This window comes from Dermacentor albipictus, chromosome 10, assembly GCF_038994185.2.
Source record: "Dermacentor albipictus isolate Rhodes 1998 colony chromosome 10, USDA_Dalb.pri_finalv2, whole genome shotgun sequence".
Lineage (NCBI taxonomy): Eukaryota > Metazoa > Arthropoda > Arachnida > Ixodida > Ixodidae > Dermacentor > Dermacentor albipictus.
Window position 1 is genome coordinate 68,085,130 of NC_091830.1, and position 22,200 is coordinate 68,107,329.

The 22,200-nt window shown below is 45.2% G+C and overlaps 2 protein-coding genes across 5 annotated transcripts in view; one reads left to right on the top strand and one right to left on the bottom strand.

Annotated features, from left to right (window-relative positions):
* Nucleotides 1-3,338: 3,338 nt before the first annotated feature.
* Nucleotides 3,339-5,879, top strand: LOC135899673 (large ribosomal subunit protein mL43-like). Its single transcript, XM_065428996.2, has 2 exons — nucleotides 3,339-4,050; nucleotides 5,659-5,879. Exons 1-2 carry the CDS (start codon nucleotides 3,675-3,677, stop codon nucleotides 5,817-5,819), a joined length of 537 nt encoding a protein of 178 aa, XP_065285068.1. The 5' UTR covers nucleotides 3,339-3,674; the 3' UTR covers nucleotides 5,820-5,879.
* A 4,854-nt stretch (nucleotides 5,880-10,733) lies between these two features.
* Nucleotides 10,734-22,200, bottom strand: part of LOC135899632 (protein dispatched homolog 1-like) — a 500,922-nt gene continuing 489,455 nt past the window's right edge. For 3 of the 4 annotated variants that reach the window (XM_065428947.2, XM_065428939.2, XM_065428953.2), the window contains one exon: nucleotides 10,734-21,494. In XM_065428947.2, coding sequence (XP_065285019.1) covers nucleotides 20,844-21,494 — 651 coding nt within the window. In that variant the 3' untranslated portion in view covers nucleotides 10,734-20,843. The remainder of the gene's footprint in view (nucleotides 21,495-22,200) is intronic. The other variant, XM_065428962.2, reaches the window with a different exon arrangement.

Genomic DNA, 22,200 nt, shown 5'->3' on the forward strand with positions numbered 1-22,200 from the left:
ACTTTTTTCTATTGCAGAGGAGCGCGCAAGTCTCGTAGGCTACATGCATTTGTCCCAATATACAGCGTTGCAACAAATCTGGAACAGTAAACGGGTCTTGACACGCTTGCACACCGCTTCAGACATTGAGAATAAGGCACTGCTGGTGATAACGTCACAACGCTTTATAGATGACCCTACCGTTTGACTAAAACGTGCTTTTGCACTACTGTCTACATCGTTACCACAAAAACGCACAAGTGTGAGAAGATAAAGTGCAGCTGTACTTGCAGGGCAAGTGAAATTGTGGAACGATGTGCCCGACGAGTGTTTTTACGACAGTAGCTTCAGGAAAGAAATCCACCATTTGGAAATGTAACGCGTGTCTTCTGGTGCGAGACGACGTGCGAACAAATGAAGGCACAATAGACGCGATAAAGCGAACGAAATGGTAGGAAAACGGCTAAATAACTTGAATTACGGGACAGGGGTGCTCAAATGTGAATGAACACGTCTCGCAAAGCCGTGCTGGCTCGCAAGCAGACGACAATTACCATCCCGTGCCGAGAGCAGACGGCCCAAATTCGCGGCGGGTCAGCGAAAAAGCGAGGCAAAAACGCTCGCTTCTGCGGGCTGCGCGATAAGATAGAGAATGTACGGACGGATGCGAAGATTCTCAAGACTTTCAGGGTGCACCGTTCACGAAGGGGAACGAGGCAGCGGAAAAAAAATAAGAATAAGAGCACCATCAGCAAGTCCAAAAGATCGCGCGAGAACGAAAAACGCTGAAACAGACGGCACAGAACAACCGCGCCTATCTTCGCCGCCAACGGCGTTTTGCTTTTTCTCTCCCTTCTTTTACGAAGGTCACATCATGGAGACTACATCATGACGCGACTCACGATCACGACCGTGTGCTTTATAGAGCGTGATGTTTCAGAAAACAGCACCGCTGCGTCTGTAAGAGGCGTTGGAAGGAATAAAGCATCGGCCGATGACAGTTCGGCCCCGTTGAAGCAGAGCAATCGACAGCCACGCGACACATGCTGTCGTGCACTTTCAGTGCCGCCTCTTGGATCCCGCGGACTCGGCATTGTTTCAGATAACATCAGATAAGCGTCGGAGTGCTGCAAGCGTATTGCGTGGCACGGAAAATACGGCACTGCTTAAGAGCAGTCTACATTAAGGATCCTACCTTTTTTTTTAGTTTTTTTTTTGTCCCTATTAGAACATCAAATGGTCACCTCGCAACAGTATAAATTCGACGCCAGCCGCTCTAATCAGCAAAAGATAGAACAAAATAGGCGATACTACAAGAGATATATCGCGGACTTCGACGAAGGCCACTGTACACATTATGCGGTCGACAGCAAAGAGAACATCGTTTCCCACAAGAAAAATGTTTACTGTGACGCGCGATTAGTGACGACACTGAGTCGAAGTAGCCGACAAGGATATGTACGCGATCAAATCATTTTGTTGCTAGAGCATACAGCCCCCAGCTTGGACGAAAGCTCGGAAAATCATGTGCGCGGTACTGCAATTTAAGTTAAGCATTTTCTCGCTAAAACAAAAAAAAGAAAATCGCAATATGCCATAACACCAATGCTATCAATTTCAGCGCTTTCACTTTCCTGGCTTAAAAAAAAAAAGAGGCGGAGGGGCGCATCTTAGAATAAGACATAGGAATTGCGCAATCGAATGAGAGCCGACTGATGAATCAGGCGGGGAAAGGCAGCAATATGTCACGCATCCTGGCAAATAATCCACCAAGTCCCAATACACCGCGCTGTCAATCAGTGGACGAAATTAAATTCTGCCGTCGTCTACCTGATGAGGACATTCAGTGCTAGAAATTAACCTGCAACACATGTAAAAGTCAGGCGGATTACGAGCACCAAACTGTGGTGATACGATAAATGTAAACTAGGGTCAGATTTTACCCATTTAGCGAGTGCAACCCCACGGTAATCCGAAAAGCTGCCTGAATTAACGAGAAGCGGGCGTTAGTGGCATTACAAGCGATTACCAATTATATGTGATAAATACTGAGCCGAGAAAAAAAAATCGAACCTCCTCCTCCGCAAGCGTTTTAAAGAAACGGTGTGAATAAAGAAAAAGAGAATGACGCCGATATGCTACGCACGAGCTACTGGCCACCATCGCAAAGTCGGAATCTTTTTGGGCGGGTTCCGGTCCGAACAGGTTAGAACAGCTCCCGCGATGGTCCGTAGGGGACTTCCCCATTACATCAGAAACATATTAGACGGAAACCACAACTACCAGAACAGCGGATAGACTTTGATAAAGTAGCGAGTTAAAAAGTCAGCACATCCGATGAATAAGAAAAAAACGGGAACAGCACCCTCCGAAGGAGCAAGAAAAAAAAAAAATTAGCCACTCGCCACGTTAGCATTGCACTGCTGAACCGAGAACGCAAAAGCGCGAAAATTCAGACGCACCTACGCTTCAATCGCAAGACGCGGGGAGTTGGGGAGAGACCCGCGGAAAAAAATATTCAACGCTGGCGCGCAATAGGTATCGCATCGCCGATTCGATCACCCCCGAGGGTCGCGCCAAAGCGACGCGGTTGCTTCTGCTAGCACGCTGCGTTGCAGAAACTCGCGATCGAAAGCTACGGAAAAAAAAAAAAAAAGGAAATGCCAGTGGCGTACCGTGGAAATCGCACAGTTCGAGGTGATCAGCAGGCTCAGGTTCGGCGAGGTGGAGGCCGATTCCGAGGGCAGCCCCGGCGGAATGCCGCGTTCTTCGGTATGTTGCCGCGTTTGCAGACTAGCGCGCGCTCATGAGCCCGCGCTACGGCATGCTCCGCATTTGCACGTTCGCGGTGGGATCGGGTCGGAAGAAGAAGAAGAAGAAAGAAAACGCCCCAACGGAACCAGTTAAACAAGAGAAGAAAAAGAACAGGGAAAGAAGAACGCACAACGTAGCGGTTTCGCTGTGCGCAGGCTGGTTAGTCGCGTCTGGCGGAGTGGGGGGGTTGCCCAAGCGACGCTACAAGAGGAGTGGCACGTTCGCGCTTGCAAATAAGTTCGGAGGAGAGCGAGAGGGCAGACGACGAACCAAACCTTACCTGATCTTGCTGTTGGCGTCGGTCGCCGCCGTCTCCCGGAAACGATGAAACACGTCGCTCTCGGCGTCGCACAGTTTTTGGCGCCGACGCGGGCGACGCCGTCGTACACCGCCGCAGCTGATCGGCGATCGTTCCCCCGGCGGCGTCAGCTCGGACGACGATCGCGGACGCTGTTGCAGCGCGGCCGCGCCCGCACGCTGACCGGACGACGCCGCATGGTGAACCGACGCGGGGAAACGCTTGCACAGCTCGCACCACTCAACCCCGCGCTCAACGGTAAACGCCCGCACACGAACCGCCGCACCGTGAGCGCCCTTTTCGACTCTGGCGCGAACTCGCGAAGCCAGCCGGTCTTGGATCGAGCGCTGGATTCGGGTACGTGGCTGCCGAGCTCAAACACCCGCCAGATTCAGCAGACCGAAACAACAAACGCAGGCTTCGGATTAGTTTCCCGTCGTAGACAGCAATCCGAACCCGATCCAACCGACTCTTTCAAAATGGCGGCCTCCTTGCGAAGCACGCACTAGCGCGTTTAAAGTGGCGAAGCTCTCGGGTAACCAGGACCGAACTACGACTCCTGCTTCGGCGCGAAGGTTGCGACATGGCCCACAAGACGATCACCTACATTAAGGCGCCGCTGTACAACGGCGTCGGCCGATACGTGTGCCAGCTGCAGCGGCTCACGCTGACCTTCTGCAAGACGCACGGCAGCAGCCGCGGAATGCGCGAGTACATCGAGCGAGAGCTGGTGAACTTCGCCCGCGAAAACCCGGGCGTCGTGGTGTACCTGAAGCCGCGCCGGCACCGCGACCCGTACATCGTGGGGGAGTACTTGAACGGCGAGCGCGACATGATGCGAGCCAACGACCTCACCGCGAGGGAGCTCGTCAAGTGGATCGACCACTTTCGCACCCGCTCCGGCGAGCCCATCGCGCTCATCAACAAGTACCTCCGCACCGACTACCCGAGCATCCAAGGTCCGTACCGCGTTCTCTCGGCTGAGGTGCTCATTCCAACGTGGACGGCGGCACAACTGCGACTTTTAACGCGTTTACGGCGACCAGTGTCGTTGAAACACGAGGAGAAAGTTTCCTGGCGCTAACAAACCAGGTGGCACGGGCTGCCGTGATACACTAAGGTCCTTGATTCGCGAACTACTCGCACCAGAAAAGAACAAAAAGAGAAAATTGAAGTGCACCGTAAACATCTAGCACGCTGAACGTAACACGACCTGCGCGTTTCGCATGCATAGTGAATGAGAGGCACATTTGCAATGCATACAGTTACATCATTAAACAACTTGCAGCATTTATCATCACGATAGAAATACCGTATATATTGCGGTGGCGTTCACATGCCTCCTGGGGCGACTATCGTGTTCTTTTTATATTATTTGCTTGCTTTTACAGGCCCTATTAAAACCACTAATAATGATCATCGAGACTTATGCAGTGAGAAATCCAATGTTGCTGCCGTTGCAAAACACAAGGTCTTTTGCTCAAGCAAATTGCAAAAACTAAACTCGCTAAATGTGCGCAATCGAGCCGCCATGGTCTCAATGACTACTGATAGCAAACAATTTTAAAACTTTATGTGGTTGCTCCATGTATTTGCTCTCCATTGTGCTGTAGGTAATGCGTCAGTAACCAAGAGCAAATGCTCTTGGCAAAGTGAAATCTCTGGCCAGCTGATGAAAGGCATCTGGTGATAGGTCATGTTATAAGAGAGCTTTAGTTTTGCCTTAACAGCTGTGTAAATAATATGAAGTGGGGTAATCCTGTATACTGCCAGATGCTTTCCAATGTGGTAATACAGAATGACTAAAACCCCCCAACAGAGAAGGGCACTTCCTAACTTTGAAGTGAGTGAAGAGGTGCACTGTAGTCGTAGAGACAGTTCGTTTCAGTTCTGTTGCTGAACAGAGATAACACAATCTGTAAGAACATCCCAGAACACTCTCCCAAAGTTCGACCTAAATCATTTCTGCAGTCTGCCCCGAAAGTTTACTTACTGTGGGATCTGAGAAAAAAGATGAGCATTTCTGCATTAGGTATTCGAATTTTGATTATGTACTAGTATGGACGAATAATGTAGCATTGTTAATGCGATTACCATTCTTTTCCTACTTCTCGCATTTTATGCCTATCTAGCTATATAGCGTCCTACACAAATTCAGTGGCCCATGTCTACTAGTTCGGATCACATAGGCCGTTTTGTCGTTACAAAGGACAAATGGCAACCATGAAGTGTGTTCCGAATACTGCAAAAGGACGTGAAAATTCAGGACTCAGAATCAGCATGGCACACGATGTCGCATCTTCATCTCTGTGTTTATCCAAAGAAAGCTGTTTTTATTGCACCAAACATCATAAGGAGATGGTTAACCTTTCTCTGCATACATGTAGGTCCTGCTTCTGGCATCTAACAGCGGTATTTAAACACAAAATTTGTTTTCCATGTTCCTAACATAGTCAGCAATAACGACCTACTTCAAAAAAGATTATATCCCTAAGCTCTCTTAAGGTCACAGTATATGTATCCTTTCGTTCTTCTTTTAATCCTTCCTTTAATTTGACCTTGCCTAGGTTTTTGGACACCATTCACGAACCGGCCAACAGAGCAGAACCTCACCAAGTTTCCAAATGAGGAACTGGGCGAGTTCAAATCCGTATTTCCCAGCGCAACCGAGCAGCTCAAGGAATTGGCTGCCCAAGACAGCCCAGAGACGTCACAAGCAAAGGAGTGATAGCTGTGTTACGACCTTCAGTACTAGTAAGCAAATAAAACATAAGTTTTTTTTCCCGTTGCTGCTGTGAATGTTTCTGCTATGAATTCCCATTGTAGTAACGCTGCCCTATGTTTCCTGCGTTTCACAGAATGCTTATCTTGAATGATAAATAGCAGCCTCATTAATCCCAGCGCCGGTACTATATCATTACCGCTAGAAAAATTATTTTGATGATTTTGGTGAAGTTCTCGTGATGCAGCTTGGAATAGAAGTCATGCACACAAATCCTTGTGCATGGCATTCTTACTCTTCCATCCTTTGAGGTGTAAAGCATACTAGCTCTTCACTGTGGCGTGCATACTACTTGGTCTCTGCAACAGCCGCAGAAAGAACATTAAAACCACACTTAGAACTAACTTACCTGAGCAAATATTTCTGCTGAATGAAGTCGTAAAGAGGTATGCGAGAGAGTTACTTTAAACCTTGTACTAAATAATTTCAGTTAACCAAACTTCATACTAAGGAATTTTTATGCATATGACTGAAGAGAAAGACTAAATAACTTTAGGCCGATAAAATATTCTTTCACCGCTTTATTATGCATGGTAGGACAAGACTTGCCTGCTGTGTCATCCTGTGAGATGTAGTCTGCAATGTGTTAACTAATTTCAGGTACGAGGAAGCTGCGTCAAGAACCAATTACACAGGCAAAACAAAGATTCGCAGGAAGAATAATTATCATTCGCATGAATCCTCACTATCTGACTGGTAGCCCTTGCTTACGGCAAAAATGCTTAGTCGAATGATTAGCTGCAGACACTGCATTGTTTCTTTATGCATCATCTGTCACTACCATTTTAGCACAACTACTGAAAAAAATTGGCCGATGATTGCGCTTCTTGGTAATGCGATGTTTGAGCACAACGGCTGCCTTATTTCAACAACAGGTAACTGCATACAGAACACGCAGTGCCAAACGGAGGCGGTTGTGCATTTCGGATTGGGCAGCACACACCGCGATCCGCCGCTATCAAGCCGGTGCTCCGGCGATGCGCCATCTTATAGTATTTCACTGCAGCGGACAGCAAGCGGGGAAGATTAGCAATTATTAATTATTGTTTCTTCTGAGGTGGGGTGAGGAAACGGGTGGAGAACAGGGGTATTGAGTAGAGGTCACAAACTCATTCACTCACAGACAGGCGTCAATGTGGCCGCACAAGGTAGGGGTGGGAAGCAGAAGTAAGGGGATGAAACGCTATAACGGTCTTTTGAGTCACTGCAACGGCACTGCGCCAAGTAAGGGGAGGTACAGGGGAGGAAGAGAGAAAGACAGCCATGCGCAAACACGGCCAGAGGTGTCAAATGCCACTGGGGAATGTGCCCCACAAACGGGGAAGCGAGTGACGCGGCTGCGAGCCGTACAGCCACGCGACATGGAGACGGAGGAGCGGAGAGCCATGGATCGCGCATGAGGCGGCAAGGAGCACCCACCGCTGGCACTGCGGCATCGCCACGACAACGGGAGTCTGTTTAGGCTGACAAAGTATTTCTTCAAGACTCTGTTCTCGCAAATTTCACAGTATAATAGATTTACTACTCATTACACTAGAAAATGAAGCTGAAAGCTTTTGAATTTCGTGCCGGAACACCAGTGCTGGTAAGTCAGTGTGACGCCACGGATGTCAAAGTATCTCTTTTTGTATTCTGGCCACTGTGGCACAGTAAAAGTTCTTGAAACTTCCATATCTCAGTCTTAGGCTCCTTCACAATATGGTATGCACCTTCTTTAGTGTAGTAGTCTCCACATATCAGCTGACCAGTGCTGCCCTCTGGGCAGGAGCGATGGGGCGTGTGAAGAATTAAACACTTGGCGTTTGGTTCTGGAAGGGTGTGCTTGTCGTCTTGTATGCTCCACTCCTTCGTGGCCTGCCAGCACGGCCTGACAGGCACGCTACGTGACATTTACCAATAAAAGATCAACTATAGCCTGTACATACAGCATAAAATCCACATCACAGTGAGCTGGTGCAGGAGCTTCAAGGTGCCATCGCCATCAGTCTTTATTTTTCTAATTTTTTCTGGCTTACAGAGTTTTCTATAACGTTAAAATGGCTTTTCTCTCTCTCTTTCTTTTGTATCATAGAAGAATAATTTACTGGTACTGCTCAGATAAATTTTCTCTTTATTGTCCCTTTAATGCAACAGCATTACAATGATAAAATCTCAGCCACATAGGGAGCATCCTCCCTATGTAGCATCCTCCCTATGAGCATCCTCCGGTAGGAGTATCCCGGCCACAGCGGCTGCATTTTGATGGGGGCGAAATGCGTAAACACCCGTGTGCTTAGATTTAGGTGCAAGTCAAAGAATCCCAGGTGGTCGAAATGTCTGGAGTCCTCCACTACGGCGTGCCTCACAATCAGAAAGTGGTTTTGGCACGTACAACCCCATAATTTAATTTTCTTTTTGGGGGGGGGGGGGGTGTAGGAGGAGCAAGAGCTGTGACGTAGGAAGCAAGTGACAGTTGGGAGGGCAGCTGACACGCTCTGGGCAGGCGTATCCTCGCCCATCGTGCTCATACCAGCAGCGAAACGTAGAACCTGGTAGTATGATGCCCACGCTCTTGTACCGAGCTAACTGAGCGGAGTGTCAAGGTGCATATCGATTTGGCCTCTATGTCATCTTGCAGTAAAGCTGAGAGTATGTCTGCTCACGTTTCCAAGAGATGCGCTTGTTAAGAAATCGAAATCAATGCAGTTCTCAGCAGCCACCCGCGCACGTGAAATGCGAGCAGAGCGGAGCGTGAACGCTCTGCTAAAAATGTACATCGTTTTGGCTGAACCCTCACTTCGGGACAGGACGCACACGTAACAGAGCACAACTAACGACGGTTTAATTTAGAACATTTGGTGAAACATTTATATATGAACTCGTGTTAACAAAATGGGGAAAACAGAATGAGGTGCTGCCATGCAACTACATGCGTGTGCATTTCCCTATCGAATAGAAAACTGGCAAGCAGAGTCATTAGCTGACAGTTTGTTGTATTTCCTGCATCCAGCAAATTTCCTAAAGCAGTTGAAACTATAAGAATGCGCACTCACACATTCATATGCACATGCTGTTGGCATGGCATACACTTAAGAGATGGTTATTTGCATTTTATCATATTCCAATATACTATAATAAAGGTATGTCAACAAGACCAAGAGGTCATCAGAACCATTGCTAGAAAGTAAACAAACCTGGGAATCTTGCATCACACTTACCACTATCTCTGTGTACTCTGCAATTTGAAAATGCCACTATTTTATCATGTTTAACATAGGATTAAAATGAACTATAGATAAGGCGTATGCCATGCGCAGGAGAACACCAACGCCACTTTTATTGTTCTATATCTGGCAAGGAAATTCTCTCAATGCACCAAACACAGACTACTGATAGTTAATCATACCATTGACAGGTTTGTTGGCTGCAAAAGAAATGTGCACGTGTGGTTATGCTAGTTTATGTTGTTAATATGTTTATGACCCACACGTAAAAGTTTCACCAAATCATATGAAATAAAAGATACAGTTGCCCTATACGTGTGATGTGTATCCTGTCCTGGTTCTCTTCTGTATTGCTTTTGTGCTACAAAAGAGCACATTTGACCACAGCATGGTATAATCAAGAGTCACCCAATTTTAGCGTTTCCAGTTCTCCTCTGTATTGCTCTATATATGGAGGAGGTTAACAAAGCAATAAATGCGGTTCGCACGTGTATATGTGTGTTCCATCGTATATCATTTCATGGGTGTTCACATGTATGCCCTGTATATATTATTGCTTCTTTGCGTCTTCTTCCCGAAATATCCCTTCATGAATTGTACTACCTGATCTGTTCAGTTTTCGTGTACTTTACTTTTTAGTATTTGTGCCTTACGTTAAGTTTTACACATGTTATTTCGTTAAGTGTACCTTTGTGGCCTTTCATTACTTCAGTTTTTCCTTTTTCATGTTTTGATCTTGGTAGTACTATTGATGAGCGCTGCATTGAGGCGTATCTTTTCTATTAGATTTCAGAAGGCTGCTTACTCTTTTTTTTTCTTTTTTTGCCTTGATTTTGTAACCCCCCTTACACAATGCCCCCATAGGGCCTGTAAGGTATGTTAAATAAATAAATAAATAATGCGTAAGGTCAGTGTGTAGCAAGTGATAGCTACAGCATTATAGTATATTAATACCAATACCGTGTTAGAGCAACAAACAAAAAAGCACTTGTTGTGCTGTTGCGTTTAGGTTGGCTATATGTTGCGTTGTGGACTCGCAGATGGTGGCAGCTAGACAGCAGCACTTGACAGCAGGTGGTTAGCCTCTTTCTCTCTCTTTTTTTGCTAATTCAGAAACAAACCAGACTGTGCTGCATGTGTAAAGGTGAACAATTTGTTCATAATCTAGGCTGTCCTATAACTCCTGTCACTTCTATGCCAGCCATGAGAGTTTACCTAACACAGCAAAGTTCTGCAGTTGCTGCCAACCAAGTTCACGCTTTCATTTCATAGCGACATCCAACCACAAATGTAATGCATCCAGCACAGGCTTTATTTGTTGCTTTGGCATAGTTACCTCTCGTCGAGGCTGTCAAAATGCCTATTCAGTGCATGAATACTGCGTTAATCTGATGTTACCAAACCAAATCGAGAGAAACCATGCATTTTTCTGGTATAAGAAAAGTCTTGACGAGTGGAAATACAAGCGCATGTTGTTTAAATCAAGGTTTTACTGCATCTCATTTCAATGTCGTCAACAGCAAAATGAACAACCCTGGTGACCGGCGTTGCTCCTGCCTTCATGAGCATTGAATTTCGGCTTACACTGGCTGTGATCAAACTGTTACGCAATAAAGGACTGCGTAGACTTTGCTGGTATGTACAACGTTTGTCTTTATTTGTTTTCTTCAAAAGACACAAACTCTCTGAGCAGGCAGTGGTATGTACAATATATATCTGCAGTTCTTCTTTTTTTTTTTCCAAGGCAAATTTTTTTTCTCTCCACTTGCCCCTCTGAGAGTTGGCAAAAATAATCTTTGGTGACAAGTAGCAGTTTCCTTTTTTTTTTTCTTTCCCCAGGTAGCACCAAAATAAATTGCTTCACTCGCATCTCAAGAGCCACGTGTGGAATGGACAGCCTGTCCATATCATCAGAACATGGCCCCCTACCAGGGAGCTGGGTGGAACAGCCAATGATGGAGAGAGCTTGTATGTGAGGAGCACAAATGATAAATTTTGACACAAAACTGCCATCTATCGCGATCAGCATGAGCAACAAGGTGAAAGCATGCGGCAAAGCACTTGTGCATTGTAGCTCGTACTGAGCTCGATAGTACTAAGATGTACAGTCACGGACAGAATATTATGGACCATGAAATCTAAGAAAAAGCTGAATATCTCCGCAACCTCACAACGCAATCTGGTATTTGCATTTTGGACCTCGACTAGAATATGCTAACAACGTTGTCGTGGGCAGTTTTACTGGTTACTGCTAGAGGCTGCTCGGGAATTGAACGTTTTCGGAGATCCCGTGGTCCATTTTATTCTGTCCGCGACTGTACATGCAAGCCATTTCATAGTCTTGGCACAGCGGAGACCTTCTGGTATGTACATATACCAGAACAATGGTAAGCACGGACATGAGCAGCAGTGTTGGTACCGTCATCTTGCGACGCTGCACTTAAAGGGACGCACTGAAGAGTGACACTTTGTCACTTTGGATTAGTAAAGTAATTTTTTAGAAATTTTCGTTCACCTGGTGGATGAGGGTCCATCACTAGTGGAAGAAGTGAATGTCATGTTTGTCCTTTTCGAATCTGGCACTACATCACTTAACATTCCTTATTAGTGTGCCTTTAATGGAAGTATGCAGAAACTTCACTGCATTGATCAAATCTATTCCACACCTCCACTAGTGAAAATGTGCCAACAGTGAACTAATTGCCAAGAACAAAATTTTGCATGTCATCTCCTTTGAATGGGACAGTGATGCACCTCAAGAATAGCTTGTGCAGTTTGTAGTTGATTTGGGTGCTACAGGATGGCGCCACTGCCAGTGCTGCCATTCCTGGATAGGTCTTCCAGTATTTCGGAAATTCACCGATGCCTAGTACACCTCACTAAAGCTCTCTACTGTCGGACAAACAATGAGCAAATCAATGGTAGTTCTCTGGTACTTCCTGTCCGATTCCCTTCTGTCGCTTCTTATTTTTCTGAATTGCCCCTCCATTCCTCAATTGAAGTTACAAAAATCAACGGAGAATTTTCGAAAATACAAGTCTTGGTCAAGATAAATATTTAAACAAATCCTGGGCTTTCTATTTGTTTTCTTTTTTCTAATTTCACTTGTGCATCAGCCAGAACTTAACATGCTTTTGCCAGACAATAGGCAAGGTTCAAAATAATGTATGCAACCATCATTACAATGCCAAATGTCACAGACAAAATTATGCGTTGCCTGCGGCTGGCATCATTGTCCTGTCAAAAAACTGGCAAAGGGGAGAGTGCAGAAATGTCAGAGCTAGCACAGGGTAAGTAACTGTCAGGAGTTACTAAGTAACAACCAAGTTGAGATATAAGCTTTGCACTACCTTGAAACACAATGCGTTTGTAATAATTCCTATGTTTAACTGCGGAATTTACAACAGTGGGGCTATTTGTGGAATTATCAGGCCTACCAGCGTCCAAGGAAGAGGGGTGGTGAGATTATCCAGTGGTGAGGTTAGAAAACTTGCAGGCACAGGATGGGTTTGGCAGCTATGCACAGGACAGGGGCATCTCTGTAGATCTCTGAGAGAGGCTTTGTTCTGCAGTAAACTTCGATAAGCTGATATTACTTGTTCATAGTACTAGAGAAAGAAAGCAGAGCTAATAAGAGGATGTATGGGTAACACGCATTGCTACTGGACACTGCAAAATAAAATGTAATCGTTGCACTTTTGTGACAAACTGACATTTTAGAGGTCAAATATGTACAGGTGACTTTCTTTTTTCCTTTACTCTGCATGGTGAATGTACTCTAATTGTCAGCTCATGGGCACTACATAATGGCAAATACATGTTGGCCAAAAGGTTGAAGCAACAACCGGCAGGCAAGGTTTCCAAAATACTGGTTGTGCCAATCAAACACCCGACAAGAGGGGCACGCTCCAGCTTTGCCTCCTGCAGAACTTGAGAACATGAAATTCCCATGGTATTGTGTTCCCTACAGCAAAGAAGTCTTGAGCATTTCCCATTTGAAACAGGACAGTAATTCGGCCAAAAAATTCCACCGAAGATTACGATACTACCTAATGCGAAATTTGAGCACAGCTTCATACGTGTTTTCATTTCGCGATATATTGGCTGGCGCGAACAATCTGTCTCGTGCGGCACGTTGCAAACGGAGCGATGTGTGGCGCGACTGCCTCGCTAATCGGGTGATCGCGAGAGGCAGCATTTGGGTGACGCGTCGGTGCGACTCACAGCAGTCGCCGCAGACAGACCTCCGCTCATGCAACGCTTTGTTTCCATATATGGTATCAGCAGATGCGCTGGCCGCACGCCATCGGTGAACAGACTACAGCGCTACTCTGATGCCACGTCGTAAGGGTCATCACGGCAGAGGCCGTCTTGCACGGCGTTGCGCTTCTCACACGTTTGCGATACCCTCCTCCTCTGCTTTCCTCCTCACACTCAATTTGCCATCACTGTCTTTTATCCCCTGCTGCACTCTTCGTTCGCTCTTTGATCCTTCACTGTGCTTATTCGCTCTGTTGGGCCAAAGGATGGCGCCAATGCAATACGCAGGAACGGGTGTGTAAGAACTGAGCTCTAAAACATTTTGCACGTGACCGTCATTGCAGTCATTTATGCTTGACATCTCGTTCATAGCAACTGATAACTTTGGAGTCATGGCCATCACATCTGCTCATTGTTTGGCATGAAATTCTTTACAGCTTAAGCAAACAGGAAACATACTGCCACTGGAATATTGTCTAGGTTTCCCAATTTTTTACAGACATAATGGTCCGACCACCTCCACAACATTGCTGAGAAGCATGTGCCAATAGATTCTATGTCTCAAGTTAAACCCATTTTCTTGTGTCACACAATATTTCAGACATCTCTGCAACAACTGTAAAGTCTAAAGCTACTTAGTGAAAGGTGTTTCTAGTGAGTTCAGCTTGTCCTCCATAAGTGCTTCACTCAAAATGTCACACTTATTGACAGGTAAGGAATTGTCAACTGCGTTCCATGAAAAGGTACGACCAATCGTAATTTTACGAGAGAGACGTGACAACAGTTGGTAACAATAAACACGTTACCCTCGCCACAAAGCTTCAGAGGCGTAATTGAGAGACGAAGTAGATCATACTCCTCAAAGTTTAAACTACTTAATAAGTCGAGATTAAAGTTTAAACCACCTTTGAATGCAAATTTGCCAGGTTAAGCAAGATGGAATGGTCACATTCGGTACCTCACTTTCCTACAGCTAGCACACACGATACATAAACAGGTCATAGAGCCACTCAGAGACAACAAGTAATTGTGTGCATCACTAAAAACAAGCGTTATACTATATAGCATGTCTTCATCTCGGTGACCATCTTGGAGTGCATGACACGTCAAAGGAAGCGACACCAGTGTGCAGTGCAGCAATGGTTAACGGCAACAGCACTTTGTTTTTGGTAACAAACAAACGAACAAACAAACAACAACAACAAAAAAAAAAACGTAACAGTCACAACACTCTTATCATTGGCACGAGAAAAAGTACTCTCGCAGTATCACCACCATAACGTCTTGTGTAGATACAATCTAACTCTCACTAAGCCCTCTGTTCTACGGCTACGTGTCTTACGGGAACTCTCTTTGAGAGGAAACATGGCTGTACAACTTCAAGCGCACATTATGTGCATGAACGGTGGTGAGCATTGATCACATAACACAGTGAGCATATACTGAGTGCAGACAGTTTGATTCAGGTTCTACATGTGTGTGTGCATGTGGTGCACATAACGCTTGCAGTGGGAAAAGAAACGCACAGCAAGAAACGTTTGGGCAGAGGATACAGTCACTGCGTGTGCGCCAGCGCAGGCGAGCAACCAGATGGCGTCACAAGCAGAAAAAGTTGAAGAGGACAGTCATCATTATCAGCCCAATCATGTCCTCATCAATTAGCAGCCTAAATTAATGATGTCCACTGACTCTGAAAGCTTGCAGCGCAGCTTAGCACGCAAGGTCATGTAAGTTGGCCTCCACCATACGGAGCGTGCGCAGCAACTGTAAGGGCATCAAGTGGCGCCACCTAGCGATGCAGCATGCAGGGTGGCAGCACTAGTGCTCTGTAACCATGGTAACCGCTATAATTTCAGCCACCAGACAGCACAGGCGTCCAACAGCCTTCGGGCTGCCCAGATAGCTTCTGCCATTATCTGGCCATGGCGGAAATTTCGTGTTTCTCCTCCAAAAGGTTTCTTGCTGTGCGATTGGCGTTAAGTGTATTAACAAAGTGGCACATCAGTGCACCTTAGGCATACTATTAGCACGCCCACAGTGAGAGCAACATGATGTAATGCACAAGTAATTTTCACGAAACTTGGCATAATAACCACTTTCAGTCACATTTATAAAAAAGAAACTATGGCATCTAAGCCATGTCCTACAAATAATTCACGTGCTTCTAAGCGCAGTTCAACACACAACACCACCAAAACGTACTTCTGTTCCTGCTAAAATAAAACTCTTGCACTACAAGCATGGCACATGTCACTGTTGCCATTTGTGTCTAATAAAAGTTGCAGTACGGCTAAGCAGGTTGGCTCACAATCACGTCAATGACAGACCTAACTTTTGACAGCACAATATAGTATGCGTGTGCACATGACAAGACAATGTGACTTGCAACATATCTCTCGCGTGACAGCTGTCAGCAGGAAATGAGTAACGTACACAACTGCAAATATTGGCACCATTTCTCATGGTGCTACAAGCAACCGCGGCGCACAGCACCATATAGCGTACATGCAGTCCGCAGCGATAATAAAATTACATTCCGAGTGGAACTAACTCTATCGCCAGAGGCAGTACATGTTGAATCGCACCACATTATTTCACACACACAAAAGATGCTCTCTACACAAACTATCCCACGGTATAAAAGAGCAATTCCGGCAGTTGTTTTGTTTTATATGTATGTAAGGTGTGAACTAAATCTCTATTACGCTTCCATGGTCTAGTGATGGTAATGAAACAAATGCTGCCAGAAAGAATCAAAATTTAATCTTTAATTTCCTCGATTTGTTCATGCTAGTACTATATCAATGTCGCTGCTACGTGCACATTTTTATTGACACTTAAATGTTGTGATGATGACAGCTTCAGTGAGTGCAGTTTCTTTGCCAATCATAGCATCATTGAAAATGTTACTTAGCAGGCAGAAGTTCATTAAATGCGGCTAAAAAAACAGGCATACTTTATGCAGCATTATTTCAGATTACTTCAGACGTGTTTATTACGTGCAGCCTGGTAACTTGGGGACAATATCATGCATTCAATGGCTGAACGATTCATGAGAACATGGTATGCTCAAGTGGCATTAGGTTTTAACGTCGCTATGTACATGTGGAACCAGGCAAAATTTTAGGGCAATGTGCATGTTTATCTCATTACTTGTTCCCGTGTGGTGCAAGTATCACTTAAATTGGTTTGCACAATTGCACAATTGTTTTCAATTGTTTGCACAATTGCACAATTAAATTCTGCAGACTGGATTATCTTACACATGACAAAGGGCACAAAGAAACGTAAAGCAACAACTTCTTCAACATGGTAAAAAAAAATTGCAGGAGTTGCGCTTCAACTTATTGAGAGTCGGGCATCAGTGAACGTCTTCTGGATGAACTGACGTTTAATGTGCGCCTTGTACAGGTGATGATGATTGTTAATATGAACATGCACATGGCTGACCTTTGCATGCCCCCTGAAATGTATGTACAGACATAGAAATATCTACCACTCTGGAAACCAACTCTGCATGTCACCATTTGACATGCCTTAATAATTCTTTTTAAATCTTTCGACTGACAATTACTAACATTTTGACGAGGTTAATTACAATGAATGTAATGTAATATACTCATCAAGCTAGTGAAGGCCTACATTTGTGTACATCCGACAAGTCATTTACAAAAGTATTTTTGACAAGGTTGGCACCGTTGATGTTCTACAAGTGCTAGAAACTTAACTCAGTGAAATTTACATGAACATCATGAATAACAGTGTTTCCCATTACTTGGGAACATTATGACACCTGAAACATCGGCCAAGCTTTACTGCCTAGCATTCATACAGTCCACTGACTTCACTTCACAGAATGAGCGCTCACACAAAGCACAATCTTGAGCTTCTCTATACAGTGAAAAACAATGCATGTCCTCCATATCAAGTTCTTGAAACACAAGACATATTTTAGCCAGCTTGGAGAGGCACTACAAGCTTATGGCTTGTTCAAACCTAGCCGTGAACTGTATGCCTCTCCCAAAGAATCTGAGACTCAATTTTGATAATTTTGTTCAGGACTATGTGAAGTTATCACTCTAGCAAAACCATCTGCTTTAATTTCAACAGTAAGTTACATGTTCTGTCAGCAGCGGAAATGATGGCTGACGTATAGCCATATCAAAAAGACAGCCTTGTAGATCTCAATAAATGGAACCTCATAACAAACCAGGAGCCGGTATTAGAGGTAACTGGTTCACATATCTGCACAAAACATTACCCATATGTTCTTTTCCAGAGCAGATGGTTTAAGTCAACAAAAGCCAGATATCAGATGACACAAAGGTGTTGTAAGGCTTTGTCTGACACAAATGCATATCTTACATATTTTACTGTAAAAAATAAGTGAAACCTCAAAACTGCCTAACAGATGATATTAAGAACGTGGAGAGATGAGAAAAACATGACAGGAATCTTCAGCTGCTGCAGACACTCATGACGTTTTGTTTTTCTTTCTTGCTTCTACACGCTACCAATGACACCTGTACCATACAAATCTCTTCTACAGTGTTTATGTACCAAACTAGCCTACTCTAGATCTCTGCTGAATTGTATGTACAGAAACAAACTACTGCTCGGTGGTGCTAGACTTGGTGCATTATACAAGGTGTGACAGACACATATGTGACGACCTTTGAGGAGGTATGCACAAGTTTTGCCACACAAGTTGTGACTTTCAGGTGCTGCTGCTCACTTTGGAGAGACACACAGAAGAGAAGACGCATGCTGGTTAACTCAGTCTGTCAGCCACCTGTCACGCAAGCAGGTGACGCGAGCGTGTGATGTGACAACTCGGCAGACTGGTGGACATCGGAAGCACACATGTGACATGTCTTGCCATGAAGTCTCAGATATCTGGCATTCATGGCAGCAGCGCCAAAACACAAAGCTCCACTGCACGCATTACACTGAGCCACGTGACGGCAGGCGTGACGAATAATGGCACAAAAGAGTCACGACACCGCGTTGCGAAATTACAACTTAAGTGAACAGAATCTTCAGTAACCATGGCAACACAATACATAATACCTATTTCCATGCATCCACACATCATGCACACATCATGTGAAAGGCCAAATGAGCATAAGTTCTGTCACTGGAATTATAAGGCATGAATGCTGGTGAATGGCACAAAACAAATTGCACCGAAAACTGCATGCTTTTCAATAGTTACCATAACGTTCAAGTTCCTTCAATAACCTCTTAGTCTTCAAGTGGCATTTAACATTCATAAAAATTCTTCTAACGGTTGTCTCATATACTGGCAGCATTACATATTTGTAAATGTTGCAGTAGGTCCTAAAATAGGTCACTTTACTTTAGCACTGATAAGCAATGTTTCAGTTCAAATTGTTGAAATTACCAGTACTATATAGTCAAACAACGTGTCGAGGAAACTATTTTAGATGAGCTTAAATGTGTTTATGCTTTACAAAGCTGTAAAGCTTCCAAGAAATTGCTCCAATGTAGGCTTCGTTGTGTCCGTCAGTATAACGTTTCTAGAAAAAATCTGAACCATTATTTCATGAAATTTTTTTCAAAAGTCTACCAGCATAGATAAGCGTGTAGCGTGCAGTTCCCAAGTAGCCACATAGTTGGGCTTCAAGGCAAGGTCATCTTTTGACTATATGGTAGTTAGGTCCAGTTACAAAAGCATGTGCCAGTACTTTGATCACAAAGTGTTGATCTTACTTGCAATGTTCACAAAGACATTGCAAACAAATGCTACTCAACAAAGCAAGATTCTTTCGACAGCTTGATAATCACAAACTGTATCTGACATCTCTAGCTTGCAGGTGCCTGACACAACCTTGTGCATGCAATGTTATGTGTCATTAACATTCATGTCTCATTTAGCGATGTGTGCATGATGTGCAAGTGAAGCTTCATGTCAATGAAATGCTACTGACAACAATAAGCTAACTTTCAGCTATAATGAGTGGCTTTGGTGTCGAACACATTAGTTTAGTAAAAAAAAAAGTGCAGAATATGCTTGCTGCTCATGTTCTTTTCCTTTTGTTCATTTGCATTGTGACTGGCTGAAAGTAAACACACATTTTTCTCATTTGCAATATTTGACCGCAACGCTCCCATCCACTCAAAATGAAAACCACAGACAGTTGCCACTACTTCACATATAACATTATGGGTAATCATTAGCTCCCTCCATATTTACACCATCACATTAAACTGTAATTAAAAGCATAGCCACAATATTTGATCATTAGTAAGGCAGTCACTACTAAGTTTCTTTGCAATCTGCTGCATGCTGACTTTATAACAAAGAGCAATATGTACATGTCAAGTGGTCAACCGTCAATATGTACATGTCAAGTGGTCACACTTTGAGCACCTCTGTTGCAGCTGGTTAACCCAAAGACGAAAGTAAAACGGAGACCTGGGGCTCGGTCCTGAGGAGTTTCCACTGTCCGCTGCCCTCTAAGGTGTTCTTGTTTGTAATAAGTGGGCAAGTACATATGCGCAAACCCAAATGCACACCCAACGTCCTGCAACAAAGAGCTCTTTTGGCCACTGACCTAAGAAGAGAAAACTTGGCAAGTTAGTGCAGGCTAAAGCCAACAGCACGGTGATACAAGCAAATACGAGTGTTCTCATATCCCTTCGCAATATTGCGACTTTTGCGTTTGTTTATAGCACACCTCATTGGTCATTTCCATAATATTATTACATACACATTTCACGGACCTTACAATGACTGTTTTTTAGGCCCCTCTACAGCCATGTCACAGCCAATTGCAGTAATTCATTACTACATTTTAAACTCACCAAATGTGGCCTGGTGCTCTTTGACCATACTTCGCTCTTGTGCCACAAAACACCAAATTCATCATCATCATCATCATCATCATCATCACGAGCACCAAGCTGAGTGACGCAACACAGCGCTTGTGTTGTTGCAGTCTGCTTTGCCCTTGTGTTTGCCATGTGCCATGCTATTAGCTTTAACTGCTGACCCTTGCGCTTACGGCGTTCAACACGGTTTTCACTGCCTCCTTGTGGCGAGCATGACCCTTCTTGGCTGTGTCACTTCACTCTGAAGCTAGAATTAGCCATCAAGAAAATCAACTCTTGGGGTTCCTGCCTTTTCCACCTTGCACAAGATAGCCACCGTTTGGTTCATTCACACAATGGTGTCAAAGATCTCGGCCTCTTCCACGTTGTACCACGTAAGCAAACAATGTCACATTTGCGATCGTCCAATACATGACGTAACACTGCAGCTCTCAAACTATAGCTGGCTGTCACACTTGAGTAAACAGTGTACTGAAAAACAAGCCCCTGGCATTAAGGTAGCACGAGCCTTTCAACAAATCTCTCTTCGCGGTCTTTGTTTTGGCACTTAATCTTGCCGATGCCCGCCTCAACGACTGGAAGGATCCCTTTAGAAATGCAGGAACATTCCCTGTGGTTTGCTCAGCAAGCATAGTGTGTCATCAGCACTGGCTCACACAATGGGGTCATCGTGAATGTCCTCGTCGGCCCCGCACACGATGGTCGATGAACTGGTGGCCCCCGACACGTGGCGCGGACTCGGGTCGCCGTGATATGTCACACTCACGACTGGAAGGCTCACTTTCCGGCGGGCGCCGTGAGTTCTTGCGGCTGCCGCGGACAGGCTCCCCGAGCGCTGCCTTGCCTTCTTCTGCTTCTTTTTGTTGCCGTTGCCAATGCGGTTCACCGCGCTGCCGCCGTTGAGCGCGGCAGCGAGGGTCAGCGGCTCGAGCTCATGGCTCTCGCTGTGTATGATGGCGGCGGGGCAGCTGGCGCTCGAAGTGGACAGGGTGGACTCGGAGAGGGCGTACACGGTCTTGTCAACAGGTGCTGGTGACGCACTCTCGCAGCAGTGTAGGCTCGGGTAGTCGAGCTGCAGCTGACCGCGCTGTGGTCCGGCGACGCTAAGCAGCGAGTGGAAGAAGAACGTGGCGTACACCCACGAGACGACTGTGATGAGCATGAGGAATGTGCCCACTTGCAGGTAGGCGAGCACGAATGAGGGGAACATGAGTGCGCCGGCCAGGAAGCTCGTCAGGGCTGCCATGGTGACGGGGCTGCCGACGCGGGACAGCGACTGAATCACCGAGGTCTCGCGATCCTGCTGCAGCCAAGTGGGGAGAGTGAAGGCAAATAAGACTGGCAGATTGGCAATACTTCAGGGGAATATATACGTTCTTCAAGACAAACTTTGGTGAGTTCAACTGTTTTGACACACTTAACAGCTGAGGGACTTTCTACCTACAGTGCCCTTCTCTTAAGCCAAACTTCTGACGAGACAAGCATATTTCTACGGTCCCTTCCCGTCTGCCTCAAACAAAGCGTACTAGGGACAGAGTTCACGATGTCAAACAGTGTAAGGCAATAAACGTTTGCACATAGTCGTGACCAACATTACAAGGCACACCTAACCAGCATTTAACCATCTAATGGTTACTCCACAACTACAAGCATAGTAATTCACTATGTACTACTGACAGCAACATTCCACATAACGTCCCTCACTGTTTGTTAATATCTGTGATGAAACAGAAAAACTAACTCCTCACATAAAACTGCGACTGAAAGGACTTGCAAAAGCAAGTTTAGGCCTCTCTCGCACACAGGGCATAACTTATGCTCTTGCTCATCAATCAGCACTTCAAGTGCACAATGACAAATTTGTGCTAGCAAGAAGCAGATAATATGAGTCTCAGCGATGCCTGCGTATGCTGCCGTGCTCTACTGTGGCGCCATCTAGCATGCACTTGGCAAATATGGCCATAACCTCCCAGATTTACGTGCGTACCTTTCTACATTTTACCACCTAT